Below are 18,209 nucleotides of genomic sequence, written 5' to 3'. Positions count from 1 at the left end.
CTGGGGATTTAGCTCAGTGGTAGAGCGCTTACCTAGGAAGCGCAAGGCCCTGGGTTCGGTCCCCAGCTCTGAAAAAAAAAGAACCAAAAAAAAAAAAAAAAAAGTGTACTCTAGGGCTGAGTATCGAACCTACCTACCACTTTTTGACGCGCTAAGCAAGCTTTATACCACTTGAGTTAGTGCCTTCGAACCATCCATTTTGATTTCATCAGGTCTGTGGGTCCCTTAGCCCAGGAACTTTTTTTTTTTTTTTTTTTTTTTTGGTTCTTTTTTTCGGAGCTGGGGACTGAACCCAGGGCCTTGCGCTTCCTATGTAAGTGCTCTACCATTGAGCTAAATCCCCAGCCCAGGAACTTATTTTTAAGACACGAACGTGAAAGTTACATGAAACTCAAATGCAAGTATTCACACGACACAACCACTCATTTACTATTTTGTTGGACAACTTGTCTGCTCTCTCCTTCCTTCTACGGTGTAAACGCAGAGGTACTTTCACTGCTGAACCCCCTGGCTGGCCCCATAGTTACTGTTTTCTACACCTGCTTTGACTGGACAGGATTGAGTAGCTGCACCTAAAGTATTTCTTCCTCATCATAAGTGCACCCCAGGGCTCAGCAGTTAAGAGGCTGCTTGTTCAGAGGACAGGGTCCAATTCTCAGCACCCACGTGGTAGCTCACAACTGTCTGCAATACAGACAAAACACGAATGCACATAAAATGAAGACAAATCATTTTTAAAAAATGTATTCCGGGGTTGGGGATTTAGCTCAGTGGTAGAGCGCTTACCACTCATAACCATCTGTAAAGAGATCCGATGCCCTCTTCTGGTGTGTCTGAAGACAGCTACAGTGTACTTATATATAATAAATGAATAAAAATGTATTCCAAGGGGGTTGGGGATTTGGCTCAGTGGTAGAGTGCTTGCCTAGCAAGCGCAAGGTCCTGGGTTCGGTCCCCAGCTCCGAAAAAAAAAAGAAAGAAAGAAAAGAAAAGAAAAAAAATGTATTTCAGGGATTGGGGAGATGGCTAAGAGGTTAAAAGCACTGACCGCTCCTGAGTTCAATTCCCAGCAACCACATGGTGGCTCACAACCATCTGTAATAAGATCTGATGCCCTCTCTGGTATGTCTGAAGTTTTTCGGTAGGGTGGTTGCCTGGTATCCAGCAGCTTCTATTCCTAGCAGCAGCAGGCACAAAAAACCCAAACCCAAACCAAAAGACCCTGGGTCCCAGGAACCTAACCAACTCCTTCAGGTTGTCTGCTCCAGTCAGGTACTCCCTGTCGTCCTCCATGCCCCTCCGCCCCGCAGCGCGCGCACGCGCACACACACACACACACACACACACACGCGGTGTAAATTTTTTTCTTTCTTTTTTCTTTTTTTTTTTTTTTCTTTTTTCTATTTTTTTCTTTTTGTTGTCGTTCGTTGTTTTTTTTTTTTTTTTTCTTTTTTTCAGAGCTGGGGACCGAACCCAGGGCCTTGCGCTTGCTAGGCAAGCGCTCTGCCGCTGAGCTAAATCCCCAAACACACACACACACACACACACACACACACACACACACACACACACACACGACGACGAGTTGTTCATTTTTTTTAAGACAGGGTTTAGCTCTGGCTGTCCTGGAACTCGCTTCGTATAGACACACACACACACACACACACACACACACACACACACACACACGACGAGTTGTTCATTTTTTTTAAGACAGGGTTTAGCTCTGGCTGTCCTGGAACTCGCTTCGTATAGACACACACACACACACACACACACACACACACACACACACACACACACGACGAGTTGTTCATTTTTTTTAAGACAGGGTTTAGCTCTGGCTGTCCTGGAACTCGCTTCACACACACACACACACACACACACACACACACACACACACACACACACACACACACGACGAGTTGTTCATTTTTTTACAGAGTTTTTTTTTTTTTTCGGAGCTGGGGATCGAACTGTTCATTTTTTTTAAGACAGGGTTTAGCTCTGGCTGTCCTGGAACTCGCTTCATATAGCCAGCCCGGCCTCAAGCTCACAGAAATCCGCCTGCCTCTGCCTCCAGTGAGCTGGGATTAAAGGCATGTGCCATGCCCTGCCATGTGTAATTTTAAAATTAACCAACTGGAAAAAACAAACAGGTCACATTCACACACTGAACGGTACGCCTTTAATTTCGGCTCTAGGAAACTAATTTACGACCCTGTCTGGAAAAAAAAAATGTTTTTTAAAGCTCAAAAGGTAAGCACAACAGCGGCGACCTCAGCTTAAAGCGCGACGGGCCCGCCCTCCAGACCGCCCAAGGTCAAGAGATTTGATGCGGGGTCCGCGAGTTCGCACGCCGAAGGACCCACCCTCCAGTGTGCCTGCGTCCCAGGACCGCTGAGGCCCCAGGGCCTTCCCGGCAGCCGGAAGAGACGTAAAGAAGGCGGGGCTGCGTTTTAGAAACCGGACCGTGAAGCTTTGCGCTTCCTCTTTCCAGCCAGCGCCGAGCGATGGGTGAGTGTTGCTGTGCGCCGGGTCGGGCCGCGGGGAGCGAGCTCCATCCGTCTCCATCCTGCCTCATAGCCCGGCCAGGCGCATGCTCGGCCCGACCGTGGGTCACCAGCAGCCGTGGCAAGGGCCGGCCCTGGGTTTGGGCCGCGGAGATCGCTGCGGCCGCCTCCGGGGCTCGGGGCTGCGAGCGGTCCAACATGGCTGCCGCGGGCCGCACGCGGATGATGACACCTGGGTATGCTGCACATTCCCGACTGCGTCGTGGGGAAGCCAACCTTGGAGAGCTGAGCGTGCGGCCCGCGCAGCGCTGGGCTCGGGAGCGGGCTAAGTCGCCGGCACCGAGGCCCGGTTGCTCAGGCTTGCGTCCTCGCTCCCACACACAGGCATCTCTCGGGACAACTGGCACAAGCGCCGCAAGACCGGGGGTAAGAGAAAACCCTACCACAAGAAGCGGAAGTATGAGCTGGGACGGCCGGCCGCCAACACTAAGGTGCGTGCGGGTGTTGGGGGGGGGGCTGGGAGAGACCGCCTTTCCCTGTGTTACAGCGTGGTTGCAGTGTACTTGAATGGCTGTGGTCACCTTCATGAGGCCCTGATTCTCAGTACTAGGGACTGGGCATGTTGTACGTGTCCACGTGCCGAGTAAAGAGTGGGGTCTGCGCGCCCCAATCACCAAGCTTAGGGTTTAATGGATCCTGGGAATGGGCACATAAATACTGCATGCAAGCTTGGTGTATTTTTACTGAAATTGTTCCTGTGCTTGAGTGGTCTGGCTTTTCTCCTTGGAGGTAACTAGGGTGATGAAAAAGTATCCTTAGGCGTGGTTCTGGCCGTCTTGGTCACCTGTATGCCACTTGCCAATGCAAGGACTTGTCATAGTTACACTGACTGTTACCTCCGTCTAGTTCGGGTGCCTCTCCCAGTCCCCTCTCTTCTTGATGACCATCTTTCTGGTCTCCTTGCGTTTCCCAGATTGGCCCTCGCCGCATACATACAGTCCGAGTTCGAGGAGGCAATAAGAAGTATCGTGCTCTGAGATTGGATGTGGGGAACTTTTCCTGGGGCTCAGAGTGTAAGTAGGTGTTGAAGTATTTGGATCTGTTCCCCGCCGAAAGTCCCTGAGGTGGTTGGAGAATTCTTTGGGATGATCTTTTTTTTTTTTTTTAAGATTTATTTATTATATATAAGTACACTGTAGCTGTCTTCAGACACACCAGAAGAGGGCATCGGATCTCTTTACAGATGGTTGTGAGCCACCATGTGGTTGCTGGGAATTGAACTCATGACCTCTGGAAGAGCAGTCGGGTGCTCTTAACCGCTGAGCCATCTCTCCAGCCCGGGATGATCTTAATTTCTAGAGATCTCAGTAATAAAGGGAGGGGCGGGGGTGGGGAGAGGATAGGCACTGAGGCTGGGTAGGCCCTTCTGCCCTTCCTGGGAGAAGGGAGGTAAAGCCATGAAGTGGGTGGGTGTGTGTCCACTGGATGTCGCATGTGGGCCTGGAACACATTACGTGCCCCGGCCCCTTAATTGTGAATTTCTCTTTGTGTGCAGGTTGTACTCGCAAAACAAGGATCATTGATGTTGTCTACAATGCATCCAATAACGAGCTTGTCCGCACCAAGACCCTGGTGAAGAACTGCATTGTGCTTATTGACAGCACACCGTACCGACAGTGGTACGAGTCCCACTATGCACTGCCCCTGGGCCGCAAGAAGGGGGCCAAGCTGGTGCGTTGTTTTCCTGTAAGGGGTTGAGGGGGAGGAGCGCCTTCTTGTGATGAAAATACTGTCCAGTTCTGCTACTGAAGGAATGAGATGAATACTTTAGTGCTGAAGAAGGCAAGCATTGGGACTTTGGGGGTTCAAGGAGGCTGTGACCTTTCTGGTGACAAATCCATTCTTTTTTTAATTCAGACTCCTGAGGAGGAAGAGATTTTAAACAAAAAACGATCAAAGAAAATTCAGAAGAAATATGATGAAAGGAAAAAGAATGCCAAAATCAGCAGTCTTCTGGAGGAGCAGTTCCAGCAGGGCAAGCTTCTCGGTGAGGAGGCTCTTGGGTTGGAGAATGGGGGTGTGGCGGGTGGTTCAGTGGGGTGCATGGGTTCAGTGCAGGTGGTTAGTAATGTGCTGTGAGGTTAGGGAGCAGACATTGTAGCTGGGGGAGGGGGGTGATGCCCTGGCTGGTGCTGCTGTCTCAGTGATGAGAACTTTGTCCAGTTCTGCTGCTGACTTCTAAGTGAGGATGAAGTGTATCTGAGGAGACAGTTGGCCTCAACACCTGCCCTCTGGGTATCAGGCCAGTGTGGGCTTCTAAGGGGGCAGGGGCAGGTAGGGTAGTGTGGAGCCTCTTGTCCTTTTACCAAGGGCTGCCCCTTTTCTCTTTCAGCCTGTATTGCCTCAAGACCAGGCCAGTGTGGCAGAGCAGATGGCTATGTGCTCGAAGGCAAGGAGCTGGAGTTCTATCTGCGGAAGATCAAAGCCCGGAAAGGCAAATAAACTGTCATAGCTCGTGTAATAAAGGTGTTTGCTGTTCTGTATATGTATATTGTCTGGATAGATGTTTTTTTCCTGCTCTCTGAGCAAAACTGAGGAAACTTATCTTTACTGTACAGCTGTGCCTAGTCCTCAAAGGCCAGACTTGTGAGAACGATACGCAGTAAAGCTGGTACCCCCTGTTCTTTTGGGAACCTAGAGTAGATTGGTGTGGCAGAGGCTTATAAACTCTAATATGCTGAGTTCCAGCAGTATCGAGGTACGGTCTAAATCAGGCTAGAAAGGCTGTCCCTATCCTTTGTAGACCTGGGTGTTAAGGGTTCTCTGGTTGGTGTGTGTGCTGGGCATTAATCTTGAGTCTAAAGATCTGTAAGGAATCCTAAATGAGGTCTTAGGAGCACTCAACAGGACTGTACAGCTGATAATTTTATGCAAAACTAGATTACAGGTTAAAACCTGTCCTCACTAGAGTTTTTGTTTGGGGCAGACACACTTGGTGGCCTTAGGTGGCCACACCAGGGCAATTGCAGTTCAAGAGATCCTTATATGGAAAAGGACTGTTGTTGATGGCTTTAGCAGCAAATATTTGATTCTGCTGAGTTATTTCACTTGTAAATCAGCTCCTTCTCCCCCCCCCCCCCAGGTAATGAGCAGCACTGTCTTTTGCGGTGGGGCATGGGTGTGAAGGTTAGATTAGAGGGGAATGTCTTCTACCTTTGATATGGGTCTCACCAAACTGAGATATCAAAGTTCCCTTTCCGGGCTGGGGATTTAGCTCAGTGGTAGAGCGCTTACCTAGGAAGCGCAAGGTCCTGGGTTCGGTCCCGAGCTCCGAAAAAAAGAACAAAAAAAAAAAAAAAAAAACCAAAGTTCCCTTTCCCCTCTCCAGCGCTGGAATTAAAGGTATGTGCCAACACGCCTAACCTAATAAAGTGGGGTTTTAGTTTTTGAGACAGGGTTTCCCATGTAGAGAAAACCTGTTCTGGGTTTCTGGGGTTCACTCTGGTAGACCATGCTGGCCTCACACTTCCCTGGATCCCCCTGCTTCCTGAATGCTGGAATAAAAGACTTTTTAGACAGGCATTGAGCAGGCTTCCAACTTCTGTCTAGGGAGCATTTGTAAGCTGTTAGGTGTGGGTGAGTGGTAGCCGCCAGTTCTTGGTCTCAGTTGAGCTTCCACCTTGGTCTCAACTAATTTTTTCTCCTTTTTTTTTCCCCCGGAGCTGGGGACCGAACCCAGGGCCTTGCGCTTGCTAGGCAAGCACTCTACCACTGAACTAAATCCCCAACCCTGGTCTCAACAATTATTAGCACAGGATTTTTAAGGGTTTTTGTTCTACATGTGTGTGTTTGGTGTTCGCCAGCTAGAGTGTACATCACATGTGTGCACTGCCCTGACATAAGCTGCTGTGTGGTGCTAGGGGTCAGATGTCTTCAGCAAGTGCTCTTAACTGCTGAGTGTTCTCTCCAGTCCTTAGGATTGGTGGGGGGACCCTCACTGACCTCAGGACAAATTTCACTGAGTCTGGGTGGTCAGACTTGGCAGTAAGTGCATTTAACCTACTGAGCCACTGCCCTCCCGTGTTCTGTGTGCACCCACCCTAGACACTGGAAAAGGATGTTGAGTCCCTAGGAGCTGGAGTACAGATGGTTAGGGGCCACCTGATTGGGTGCTGGGGACTAAGCAAGTCCTGGGACAGCACCAACCAGCAAGCACTTTCCAGTGCTGAGTGTGCCCTCTGCAGCCCAAGGTTGGGTTCAGTTTCTTGGTAATCTTGCCTTAGCCATCAGGCTGGAAGGAGAGCAGGTATGTGCCGTCAGGTTTCCTGCACCATCGGTCCTATGGTTTTGTTGTATTGAAACAGTTCTCAGATGGTCTAGGCTGTAACTCTGATCTTCACTCACTGTCGGTGTGTGCTGCCGAGCTTTGCCCGTTTGGACTTTATGGATATTAATCAAGCATTCTTCAGTGAGCTGTGTCACTCACTAGCTGTCCTTCCCCACATCAAGGCAAATTTGGGATTTATTCTTAACAGTTGTAAAGCTCAAAGGTTTCAAGGAGGTGGATGTGTAGGGGCTGGAGAGATAGCCCAATCCTAGTCTTAGGATTTTATGTAGAAATGTATTGTCACTGTGCTGTGCTATTGTACGCTTAAGGTTTGGATAAGTGCCTCAGCCTGTGAAAACAGTTGTCATACAAGCTGGGTGACTTAAATTTGATTTCTAGAAGCATAGGAGAAAACTCCCAAAAGATTGTCTTCTGGCCCCACACACATAGCAAACCGGTCAGGTTCACTCATAATTGCCACTAGGGCCAATGAGCTAGCTTGGTAGTGAGTGCCTAGCCTGGTGGGCCTGAGTTTAACACCTGGAACCCACAGGGTTGAAGAATTATAAAGGATCTCTAGTCATGTGTATACATACACATACTGATAAATAGAGTGTGATTTTCATTTTAAAATTGGAGGGACAGAGAGGGGTGGCTCATGAGTGAGGACTCAGGTGCAGTTCCCAGGACCCACAGGGCAGCTCACAACTGACTTCTGAGGTCCCAGGAGTTAAGACACTGTGTGACAAACATTCATGTACAAGAATATTTTTGAAAATATCGGACATAACCTGTAATCCTACCTGCTTGGAAGGCTGAGGCAGGGGGAGGTCAGCTTTTTACAACTCTGGTCTCCATGAACCAAATCCTCATAATGGTGGGCCACCATTGCTGGGAATATAGATATCCCACCAATATCCTAGGCAAGTACCAAATTAAACATAATTCCACAACAAAGTGATGGATATATTCTCATTCTAACGAGAGAACAGCATTAGAGGTAGACAGCACTCCCACTGACCTGCCTTTGGAGTGAGTGAAGTTACTGGGGTAAGGAGTGTGCTCTTTTAAAGCTTGATTCTGAAATAGCTATCCCAGGTTAGTAGCACAGCATCATCCTAAAGCTGGAAATGCCACTTCCTGAATGCCCTACGACTAAATCAAATGAAGCACAGAGGCTGGGAGTGGAGCTAGGCACCATGCAAGACTTTTCAGGGAAGCAAATGCTCCCTCAATTCTTTGGACCACTGGCCCAGCTCCAATGCTTGGCAACAGGGAAGGTAACAAATATTTAGCCTTTCATGCTAAATGGAGACACAACCCTACTTCCAGCTCGGACTCCAGCTTTGCTTTCAAGGGCTGTCCCCAAATCTTTCCCAATAGCCAATCCTGCCGTCCAGAAAAGTTGTTGTTAGCTGTGTATGTTAAGACCCAGTGAAGCTGGGGAAGAGGGGCTGAGCCACCCGCGGAGAGGATTCTCAGGGTTCCATGGCTTCATTCTCAGATCCTTCATCCACAGCCTCTTCAATGCGGCCCTCAGCCTCCTCACCGCCAGGTCGCAGGTGCAGCAGGTGTGAGGTCCTGAGGTTCTGCAGGCTTACAGCAGGTGAGGGCGCTCTTGCAGCCAGGAAGCGGCCCAGCAGCGGGGTCTGCGAGGTCTGTGTGACGGGCGCTGGCAGGTCGAACCTCCGAGATGCCTCCACCTGCAGGCACTGCTCCGGGTCATCACTCATGCTGTGGGCACCAGGGCAAACAAAAACATGTAATAACTCCTAAAGGACTTGTTTGTAACCCCACAGGGTAGTCAGGGACTAGGTATCGGTTTCCATGTCAGATCCCAACTCACCGCAGGTTGAAAGTGGAACCCATGAAGGAAGGACGTTGTGACTCAGCAGCTGTGGCCACCGTATAGGGTGGCTGAGGTCGAGCCTCATCCCAGTACAGATCCTGCTCAGTGGGAGGCAGGTTCTGGTACATATCATCCACAGAGAGCAGGGACACCTGGGCCAGCAGAGGGGAAAGCAGTGGGACAGCATTTCTCTGCACACCTACCTATCTCTGATCTCAGTCCCCCACCCCACACCTAACCTGAAAGTTTCGGTCTATGAGCTGATTTGTCTCAAAGTCGTCATCATCCTCACCAAAGGGGTTAATGAGCTGTTCAGCTACCTATGAATTGCAAAAATGGTGTGTTCCAGCCAAGTCTCCCTACCCACTACTGCCAGCATTGCAGCCTGGTAGTGATTGTGTGCCCACCTCTACAAATAGAATGCCATACTCACCTTGAGCCAACCAGCATAAAAGAAAAACTGCAGCAATGTGGTGAGAGGCACGAACATGTCCAGGTACCACGGGGCTGGAGAGGACTCCTTGTCTGACTCCACAAACTGGCGGCCAATCAGGGAAAGGGTGAAGAAGGAATAGACAGCTATCGTCACCACCTGAAGAGGGAAAAGCAGGGCTGGACACTCAGACAGCAGGAAGTTTTGGCTCTGTCTCTGAGGGCCTGGAGAAGTCTGACAATTAAGCATGAGGCTGGATGGCAGTAGCATGAGGGTCAGGTTCATCTTTCTGTTCTGTTTTGTTTTGTGTGTTCATCTGGTTTTTTTGTTTGTTTGTTTAGTTGGTTTTTTGGTTCTTTTTTTTTTTTTTTTTTGAGATAGTTCTATATAGTCCTGCCTGTCTTATGTAGACCAGGCTGGCCTTGAACTCACAGATATCCTTCTTCCTCTGTCTCCTAAGTGTTAGGTTTTTGTTTTTTGTTGTTGTTGTTGTTTTTGGTTTTTTGTTTTTTTCTATTTTTCGGAGCTGGGGACCGAACCCAGGGCCTTACGCTTGCTAGGCAAGCGCTCTACCACTGAGCTAAATCCCCAACCCCCCTTTTTTTTTTTTAAGATTTATTTTATGGGGGTTGGGGATTTCTGAAGACAGCTACAGTGTACCCATAAGTAAAATAAATTAAAAAAAAATTTATTTTACATATATGAGTACACTGTAACGATCTGACACACCAGAAGAGGGCATCAGATCCCATTACAGATGGTTGTGAGCCACCCGGTGGTTGCTGGAGTGGAACTCAGGACCTCTGGAGGAAGAACAGTCAGTGCTCTTCACCGCTGATCCATCTCTCCAGCCCAAGTGTTGGTATTTTAAAGATGTGATTTGCCATGCTTGGCAGGCTATCTTGATGGGTTGGGAGGAAGGTTTTTGAGGATGATCCTCAGTAGTTCAGGCCCATGTGAAGAGCCTTTTCTGCCCCTTGGTATCCCAACGCCTCAGGACACTCACAGACACCTGAGCTGGGTAGTTACCTGTGTGTAGACAAGGGGGATGCTGATCCAGTCATAGTGGAACAACATGCCGCATTTGGCCCGATACTTGTTCAGCTCCTAGAAAAAGAGGATGAGGGAGGGCAGAGGAGACAAAGGAGGAGGACCTGGAGCTGGCCTTAGTTTCCTTACCTGTGAAAGGGGGTGATAATAGTACTTGTTCCGAGGGTTGGTTTGAGGACTGAGCCAATGTAAGCACATGATTACAAAATGTTTAGACAGTGCAGAATTGCCATGGATTTGGGGCCAGCCTGGGCTAAATAATGAGTTCCAGACAAGCTTGAGCTATGGAGAAGAATCCTATATCCCCTCAGCCCAAAAGAGTGTGTAGCGTATAGTTGGTGCCTAGTAAGTTTTAGGTACCAAAACAAATTCTAAAGCTAGAAAAAGGAGAGCCAAGGATCCAGATCCTAAACTGACTTACTTCCAGTATGAGACAGAGAGCGATGTCGTCACGGATTCGTCCATCTCTGCGGGCCTGAGCGGCCAGATTAGTGAACCAGACACAAGGCACCCAGTACTTGTTAAAGTCCGATTTCAAGCTCTCAAACTTTTTCCTCTCTTCCTGAGACATGAAACCTGACCAGGGTAAAGGAGGTAAGGTGCAGAATCCTCTGCCGCCAGGGGGCGCCAGTGATCCGGTAACTGGCTGTTCTCCCTTAAACCCATTGGCCTCCCTGGAATCCTGGAGCGCCCCCTAGAGGTCAGACCTTTCCATCACGGGAAGACAGCCAAGATGACAGCATCCAGCCACCCACCCCAGGGCTGCAACCTGCCAGCACCTGCGTCCACCACATGCTCCATGGTGGGGAAGCGCTTGAGTACACGGGTGCTCACGGAACGTAGCACCAAAACCGATGCCAGGTTGGCATAGCGGATGAGAGTTCGGCGTAGCAAACGGCCACTCTGGTCCACACCGTGCACACTGGCTGAGATGACACACATTAACTGGTCCGGCAGTGGAATGCTTGTGTACTGAGACCACCAACGGTTCACCACCAAAGTCACGTAGAAACCTAATGAGTCACCATGGGTAACAGAGACAGAAAGAAAAGGGCCCAGGCACTTGAAAGGGGTTGAGAAACTACACTGGATTCTAGTGCCCTTCTAGTCCCACTCGAAGTAGGACTTGCAGGAAAAGTCAGGCCAGGAGGAGTCAGAGAATACAAACTTCCAGGGAAGAGGGAGGTGGGATTTGAGGCCAGGTAATTATTGACTCTGTGACCTTTTTCCCAAAAGGGTAGGGATCCCTTCTCTCTAGATTCGGTTTGATACCCAGAGTGGGGATATAAAGCCAGTGAGTGTCTTTGTGCCAGTGAAGATTGAGGGTCCAGCAAATGACAGGCAAGTTATGACCTAGAGGAAACTGTGGGCCCAGGCTCTAGCCCTTATGTCTATTGGTTGACTGCAGGCCATGCTGCTCACAGTTGTCAGAAAACATGGTCAGAATACCAGGGAAAACTAGAAGGATGCCTCACCCAGCACAAAGGACAAGGGGATGAGGTCTGCTGAACGGTTGCAATATCGGGCCACCTGGGCATAAATACGCTTCTGCTCCTGGGTCAGCAACAGCCTAGGGAATATCAGGCAGGAACCTTGGTTGGAAAGAGGCGGGCAGCACAGGTCCCTGTAGGCCAGGGCTCAGAGCTGCCCCTCACCTGTAGGTGATGTTGAGTGTAGCATACAAGGCGCAGAAGAGCAGGAACTCTCTGTACAGGAGCTTGTAGATGCTGCCCCTCCAGCGGAAGAGCAGGCCAGAGAAGGCTCCGAAGCGTGCCTCTGCCACTTTGAGAGTGTAAGACACCGTCATGGTGCTGGGGCCTGGCACAAAAGGTCACGGAACTGTTCTCTTCTCTGCTTGCCTTCCTACCACTAAGCCCAGCACCCCAAGCAAATTCCCTTTATCTCTGGCCGAGCTTCTTCACCCTGTGTCGGTAGACAAGGGGCTAAAAAGGCGTAGGGCAGACAAAGTATAAACTCTCTGCAGAACATGGGTGAAACCAGGATGGAGTTAGGTAAAGTGGGACTGGACTCTACTCCCCTCACAGAGGTTTTCCATAACTCTTCTGCCTTTGCAGCTGGGATAAGTAGATTCTGGAGTGTTGAGAATCAGAGCCCCAACCTACTGGGTACCATGGTGCATGTCTACAAGTCCAACACTCATGGCAGGAGATCACAAGTTCAAGACCAGCCCCCACTGTAGAGCAAGACCTTCTCTCAGAACAAATACAACCAACCAACCGCAGCCCAGAGGCACCGCTTTCCCTTGGAGCTCCCTTTTCACACCTGGTTACCTGGTCTCCCAAGTCCCAGGGTCCCTATCCCCGCTCACACCTGCCTACCTGTTCTGAGCAGCAGCCTGGAAGAACTGGACCAGAGCCCACTCTTCCCGGTCTTAAGTAGCCGCTGGGTCCATAAAGTTAGGCTGGACTAGAGCTGTCATTGATGGATGGAGGCGGTCATCTAGCTGCTCCTGGAAACTGGGTGTGTGCTACTAGCCTTGTGGGGCTGGTCTGGACTTTGAGGAACAAAAGCGTCATGTATCCTGATCCCACATTTCACAGGTGACACCATGTCCTTTAAGCTAGGGACAATAAGGATTTCTATCCTATGCTCCAGGTGAGATGACAGTTCAGGGTAAACTGTTATTATAACTACCAGCTGCTGATCCCAGAGTACTAATAGACAGACAGACAGACAGACAGACAGACAGACAGACAGACACTGGGTCGAGGACACCTTTTATCTTCCTTGCATGGACTCCTCACATCCTCACCAGTCAGGAATCATCCCAGTTTCACCGATTAGGTTCCAAGAGGCAAATGACTTGCCCAAGGTCACACAGCTAGGTCATGTTGGAGGCAGGAGACCATGCCACTTGAAAGGATAGATGTGCCCTGTTTGGACTCTAGAGCAGGACTTGAGCACCAAGATCGGAGTCCTTGGTACCAGTGGCCTCAACACAGCTCCTGTCCCGGGTTCTGGGGTCCTAGTCAGACCATTTCCATGCCACAGTGTTAAAAAGGGCATGAATCTAGGGACTTGGGCCATGATGTACATCCCTTTAAAACCCTGTGAAACTTGTGTCTTGACTCCTGGATGCTCTCAGGGACTCTCTCTCTCTTGACTGTTTTATTCCATGTTCGGGTGTATAGGCAAGTGTATGTGTACTGTGTGTATTCACGGCCTACAGAGGACAGAGGGCCACCATTTGCTGGAGGGAGTCTATCCTTATCCTGATCTTGGTTTTTCCTTTCCTTTCCCTCCTTCCCATCCTTTTGTCCTCCCTTCTTTCTCCATCACTCCATTGATGGCACCTTCATAGCCCTCACACACTCGAACCTGTTATCAGCTTTCTGGTTTGTGAATTTCCCACAGAGTTAAGATAAAAGGTTCGTGACCTGGAGCTTCTGCCCCAGGACCAGGAACACCCACCTGCCTACCCTCCTAACGTACCTTATCTCCCTTTCCACTGAAGAGGGATCTCTTTCTCCCTGCTTTACGATCCCAGAAGGGGAACCATTCCATCTATAAATCACAAGGCCTGGCCTGCTTCTCTATTTCCTTCTTGCTGGTCCTGCCTACCAGTGGAGGCTCCCCACAGGGAAGTTGGGTATGTAACTCAGTACTTAACAGCAGGGTGTGCAGCCAGACCGCCTGCATTCCCAAGCTCTCCAAGCTTCATGACCTCAGAAAGACAATTTATTTATTTTGACAGGGTTTTATGCAGCCCAGGCTAGCCTCAACCTCTCTGTGTAATTGAGCACAATCTTTAATTCCTGAGCCTCCACCTTCCACAGACAAATGCCAGAATACCAGGATCAACGAATTTCGCCAAGAGGAAATGGGAATGACAGTACCAGTGTCATCAAGTTGCTGGAAATATTAGTTAATATGTAAAGTAATATGAGCAAGAAGAAAGCATGAAGCCTGGTGTAGCTATTAGCAGTTGTGTGGGGGATGAGAGTGGGATAAGAGTCTCACGTAGCTCAGGCTGACCTCAAGTTTCCTGACCTTGGATCCGTGACCTTCTGGCTTCCCATTCTCAAGTGCTGGGATTGCAGGTATGTATCGCCACACCCAGTTTTATGCTGTACTGGAAACTGAACCCAGGACCTCCTGCATGTTAGGCAAGCATTCTACTAAATGAGCTGAACTCTCAGCCCTTTGTCCCCCTCCCCCCTCCCTCTCTGTGGTGTGTGTGCCCTCTCTCTGTCTACATATGAGGGGTGTGTGTGTGTGTGTGTGTGTGTGTGTGTGTGTGTGTCTGGGACTGGGTGGTTAGCTGTTTGAGCTCATGTACTAGAAGCTGGTCAGTAATCCCTTTTTGTTTTTTGTGGATTAAGGCAGGCTGGCCAGTCAGCTCTAGGGATTCACAGGTCTCCACTTTTTTTTTTTTTTTTTTCTTTTTTTCGGAGCTGGGGACTGAACCCAGGGCCTTGTGCCTGCTAGGCAAGCGCTCTACCACTGAGCTAAATCCCCAACCCCCAGAGGTCTCCATTTATAAGGGTTCACTGCCATGCCTGGCTTTTCCCAGGGATTCCAGGATCAAACCCAAGTCCTGGTGCTTACATTGACATCTACGCTGGCTGAGATGACTCCTCACCTCCTGCTTTAGGTCTTCCTTCCTTCTTTCCTTTCTTCCTTCCTTGTTTCTGTCCTTCCTTCCTTACATTTTGAGTCAGGTTCTCTCTGTACCCCTGGCGGTCCTGGAACTCAGTATGTAGACCAGACTGGCCTCGAACTCACAGAGATCCACCTACTTCATGAGGGCTGGGATTAAAGAGGGGTGTGTGTGTGTGTGTGTGTGTGTGTGTGTGTGTGTGTGTGTGCCACCACTATCCCAGTGTGCTTTAAAATTTAAAATTTAAATTTAAAATTATTTACTTATTTACTTATTCCGTGTATAGGTAAGTCAGTTCTTTCCCTCTACCATGTGAGGTCTGGGGATGAATTCAGGTTGTTAGTGGCAAGTGTTTTAACCCAAGGGACTGATCTCTCTCTCTCTTTTTTTTTAAAGATTTATTTATTTATTATATGTAAGTACACTGTCTCTGTCTTCAGACATACCAGAAGAGGGCATCAAATCTCATTACAGATGGTTGTGAGCCACCATGTGAATTTATGACCTGTGGAAGAGTAATCAGTGCTCTTAACCACTGAGCCATCTCTCCAGCCCCAAAGGACCCATCTCACTGGTACCCTTCACACTTTTAAAACTTTAAATTATTTCATCATCATCATCATCATCATCATCATCATCATCATCATCATAATCATCATATCATAGCTGTGTGTATGTAATGTGCATGTGCAGGGCAGATGATAGATTTGTGGAATTTCCTTCCCCCTTTATATGGGTTCTGAGAGTAGAACAGAGGTCTTAACATGGGAAGCGTTTTGTTCTTTTTTTTTTTTTTTTTTTTTTTTTGGAGCTGAGGACCGAACCCAGGGCCTTGCGCTTGCTAGGCAAGCGCTCTACCACTGAGCTAAATCCCCAACCCTCTTTTTTTTTTAATATTTATTTATTATATGTAAGTACACTGTAGCTGTCTTCAGGCAATCCAGAAGAGGGCATCGGATCCCATGACAGATGGTTGTGAGCCACCATGTGGTTGCTGGGATTTGAACTCAGGACCTCTGGAAGAGCAGTCAGTGCTCTTAACCACTGAGCCATCTCTAGCCCACACTGGCCTCCCTCAGATCCATGAGGTGGGTCATAGCACATCACAGATCCTGAGATCTCTTTACAGATTAACCCTGTGTTTCCTCCTGAGTCTGAATCCTAACCTGTGCAATTTCTTTTATTCTTGACTCCCCCTCCTCTCTTAGCTTCTGATCAAGAGATATATGACTCTAACACTCAGGGCTAGACACACAGAGAGCTCAGAAAGGTCTCAGGTTCAGCTTGCTTCATACTCTGGAAAGATGAGGCAAGCTATTGAAGTCAGGAGGTAAACAGGCCCAGGGACACAGGACCAGCAACCTTGGAAAGTCAAGCAACTGCGGCCAGTAGAGTAAGTCCACCTCGTATTCAGATCCTGGATCTGGCCCTGGGAAGCTGAGTTGACCTTGGGGAAATTGTTTCACCTCTGTGAACTTTTATTTCCTCCTGAGGATTATAACTACTTCCGTATCGTAGGCTTACTGGGAGCAATCGATACGCTAATTGCTTAGGTCAGTACCTGGGACGTAGGTCCATAGATGGGGAGCAGCTGACAGGGAGAGGAGGTCCTGGCAGGCCCTTCAATCACAACCTCCTGGGGCAGAGCTCAGTGGTGGAACACTTGTCTATATGCACAGGGCCCTTGGTTGGATACCATGACCATGGGTCGAGAAAGACGATAGCATGTAGAAAGATCTCCTGGTATCTTGGCTCCCAAAAGACTATTCAAACACCTTGTTAACTTTCCAAGTTGCACAGTGGTCTGGGGGTACAGCTCTGTGGTAGAATCTATTCTTTTTTCAAGCTTCTTTTTTTTTTTTTTTTTTTTTTGGTTCTTTTTTTCGGAGCTGGGGACCAAACCCAGGGCCTTGCGCTTCCTAGGTAAGCGCTCTACCACTGAGCTAAATCCCCAGCCCCCTTTCAAGCTTCTTTATGTATTTTTTATAAATATAATTGGGCTCTGTCCTCACGAACACTACTGTGCCAGAAGAGGGAATCGGATCCCTTTATAGATTCTTTTAAGTCATGAGTCACCTTGTGATTTCTGGGAATTAAACTCAGGACCTCTGGAAGAGCAGCCAGTGTTTTTTAACCACTGAGTCATCTCACCAGCTCCTAGATTACTTTCTTGAGGGGCTTGAAGCCTTGGGCCCAATCTCTAGCACTGGAGAGGGAGTGAAAAAAACAGGTGTCCATGGGGCTCACAGTGCTCGTTGGAGCTGAGGAGACAAGCCCGTGAAGGAAAGCTTAGGAAGAGGACAGGACATCCCTGAAGGGATTCAGTTGAGGGCCCTTGTCCTCTGTGGCAAAAGTAGGTCAGACGGCCTGAGCTCAACCTTCAGTCTCAAGCCTGGAAAGAGATTAGCATCAGAGGCTTGGTGGGAACATCTCCTCAATATTGCAAGGGAGAACCGGAGAGCTAGGAGTGGGGCCACCACACCAGCCCCATCTCTCCAGGAACCCATTAAACTATCCTGCCCCTCCCCATTACCCCAGATCCACTTCCTGACCTCAGTGGCATTGGCAGACTCCAAGTAACTCTTTTATCAAACCCAAATGCTTCATCTAGACTGCCAAGGTTGTTCACATGCAGTCTACATGCTGGCTGTCTTTGAGACAACTTTGCAAAGTGAGGAAGGGAAAGAATACTTTTACCCCCCACCCCCACCTCCAGCTTGCAGAACTTTTTAGGGTCCACATCTTAAAGTGTCTCAGCTATTTTGAACTTGTTGAAGGTTTTGGTTTGGGTTTGTTTGTTTATTGGTTCTTTTGTTTGGAGATGGCCTACCATGGCCCTGGTGGGCTTGGAACTTACTATTTAGCTGAGATTGGGTGATAAAATCACGAGCAATGACACTGGACTTGGCTTATGTCACAAGGAGCCCCCAGGTGTTGTCTTCTTTCTTTCTTTCTTCCTCCTCCTCTTCTTCTTCCTCCTCTTCCTCCTCCTCTTCCTCCTCCTCCTCTTCCTCCTCCTCCGCTTCTTCTTTTCCCCCCTCTCTTTTGTTTTTTTCTTTTGTTTTTCAAAGATTCATTTATGTATGTATCTGCATGTACATTTGCAGGCCAGAAGAGGGCATCAGGTCTCAGTATAGATGATTGTGAGCCACCATGTGGTTGCTGGGGATTGAATTCAAGACTTTTGAGAGAACAGGCAGCTCTTAACTGCTGAACCATCTTTCCAGCTTTCTTTTGTTTGTTTGGTTTTTGTTGTTGTTTTGATTTTTTTTGTTTTGTTTTGTTTTGCTTTTTTTTTTTTTAAATCTTCTTTTTTTTTTTTTTCTTTTTCTTTTTTTTTTTTCGGAGCTGGGGACCGAACCCAGGGCCTTGCGCGTGCTAGGCAAGCACTCTACCGCTGAGCTAAATCCCCAACC

The 18,209-nt window shown here is 48.7% G+C and overlaps 2 protein-coding genes, 1 long non-coding RNA gene and 4 other non-coding genes across 7 annotated transcripts in view; 6 read left to right on the top strand and 1 right to left on the bottom strand.

Annotated features, from left to right (window-relative positions):
* The window catches only part of LOC148005993 (uncharacterized), a 1,435,680-nt gene that overhangs the window by 358,384 nt on the left and 1,059,087 nt on the right, over positions 1-18,209 (top strand). The gene's annotated exons all lie outside the window — the stretch shown is intronic.
* Positions 2,491-5,061, top strand: Rps8 (ribosomal protein S8). Its single transcript, NM_031706.1, has 6 exons — positions 2,491-2,517; positions 2,898-3,004; positions 3,487-3,586; positions 4,069-4,244; positions 4,431-4,560; positions 4,906-5,061. The coding sequence occupies exons 1-6, from the start codon at positions 2,514-2,516 to the stop codon at positions 5,013-5,015; spliced, it is 627 nt and encodes a 208-aa protein (NP_113894.1). The 5' UTR covers positions 2,491-2,513; the 3' UTR covers positions 5,016-5,061.
* Positions 2,731-2,809, top strand: Snord55 (small nucleolar RNA, C/D box 55). Its single transcript, XR_015621539.1, has one exon. It is a non-coding gene; the product is annotated as a small nucleolar RNA SNORD55/SNORD39 (small nucleolar RNA).
* Positions 3,305-3,408, top strand: Snord46 (small nucleolar RNA, C/D box 46). The gene has a single exon (XR_015621551.1). It is a non-coding gene; the product is annotated as a small nucleolar RNA SNORD46 (small nucleolar RNA).
* Snord38a (small nucleolar RNA, C/D box 38A) lies at positions 4,287-4,354 on the top strand. Its single transcript, XR_015621544.1, has one exon. It is a non-coding gene; the product is annotated as a small nucleolar RNA SNORD38 (small nucleolar RNA).
* Positions 4,712-4,781, top strand: Snord38b (small nucleolar RNA, C/D box 38B). The gene has a single exon (XR_015621542.1). It is a non-coding gene; the product is annotated as a small nucleolar RNA SNORD38 (small nucleolar RNA).
* Positions 8,241-11,979, bottom strand: Best4 (bestrophin 4). The gene is made up of 9 exons (XM_087551650.1): positions 11,828-11,979; positions 11,648-11,742; positions 10,952-11,185; positions 10,594-10,748; positions 10,152-10,229; positions 9,123-9,281; positions 8,929-9,009; positions 8,687-8,841; positions 8,241-8,574 (listed from the first exon to the last, which is right to left on the bottom strand). The coding sequence occupies exons 1-9, from the start codon at positions 11,977-11,979 to the stop codon at positions 8,319-8,321; spliced, it is 1,365 nt and encodes a 454-aa protein (XP_087407776.1). The 3' UTR covers positions 8,241-8,318.

The sequence above is a fragment of the Rattus norvegicus genome, chromosome 5 (genome assembly GCF_021556685.1).
Source record: "Rattus norvegicus strain SHRSP/BbbUtx chromosome 5, alternate assembly SHRSP_T2T, whole genome shotgun sequence".
Classification (NCBI taxonomy): domain Eukaryota; kingdom Metazoa; phylum Chordata; class Mammalia; order Rodentia; family Muridae; genus Rattus; species Rattus norvegicus.
Note: the sequence above shows the minus strand (reverse complement) of the source record. Positions and strands in the feature narration are given on the sequence as shown.

Coding starts and splice junctions, on each gene's coding strand:
- Rps8 (NM_031706.1), top strand. Junction 3,005..3,486: donor GGCCGGCCGCCAACACTAAG/GTGCGTGCGGGT, acceptor TGCGTTTCCCAG/ATTGGCCCTCGCCGCATACA. Junction 4,245..4,430: donor GCAAGAAGGGGGCCAAGCTG/GTGCGTTGTTTT, acceptor TTTTTAATTCAG/ACTCCTGAGGAGGAAGAGAT.
- Best4 (XM_087551650.1), bottom strand. CDS start 11,979: ATGACGGTGTCTTACACTCTCAAAGTGGCAGAGGCACGCTTCGGAGCC. Junction 8,842..8,928: donor TCATAGACCGAAACTTTCAG/GTTAGGTGTGGG, acceptor CTGCTGGCCCAG/GTGTCCCTGCTCTCTGTGGA. Junction 8,575..8,686: donor GGTTCCACTTTCAACCTGCG/GTGAGTTGGGAT, acceptor TGGTGCCCACAG/CATGAGTGATGACCCGGAGC.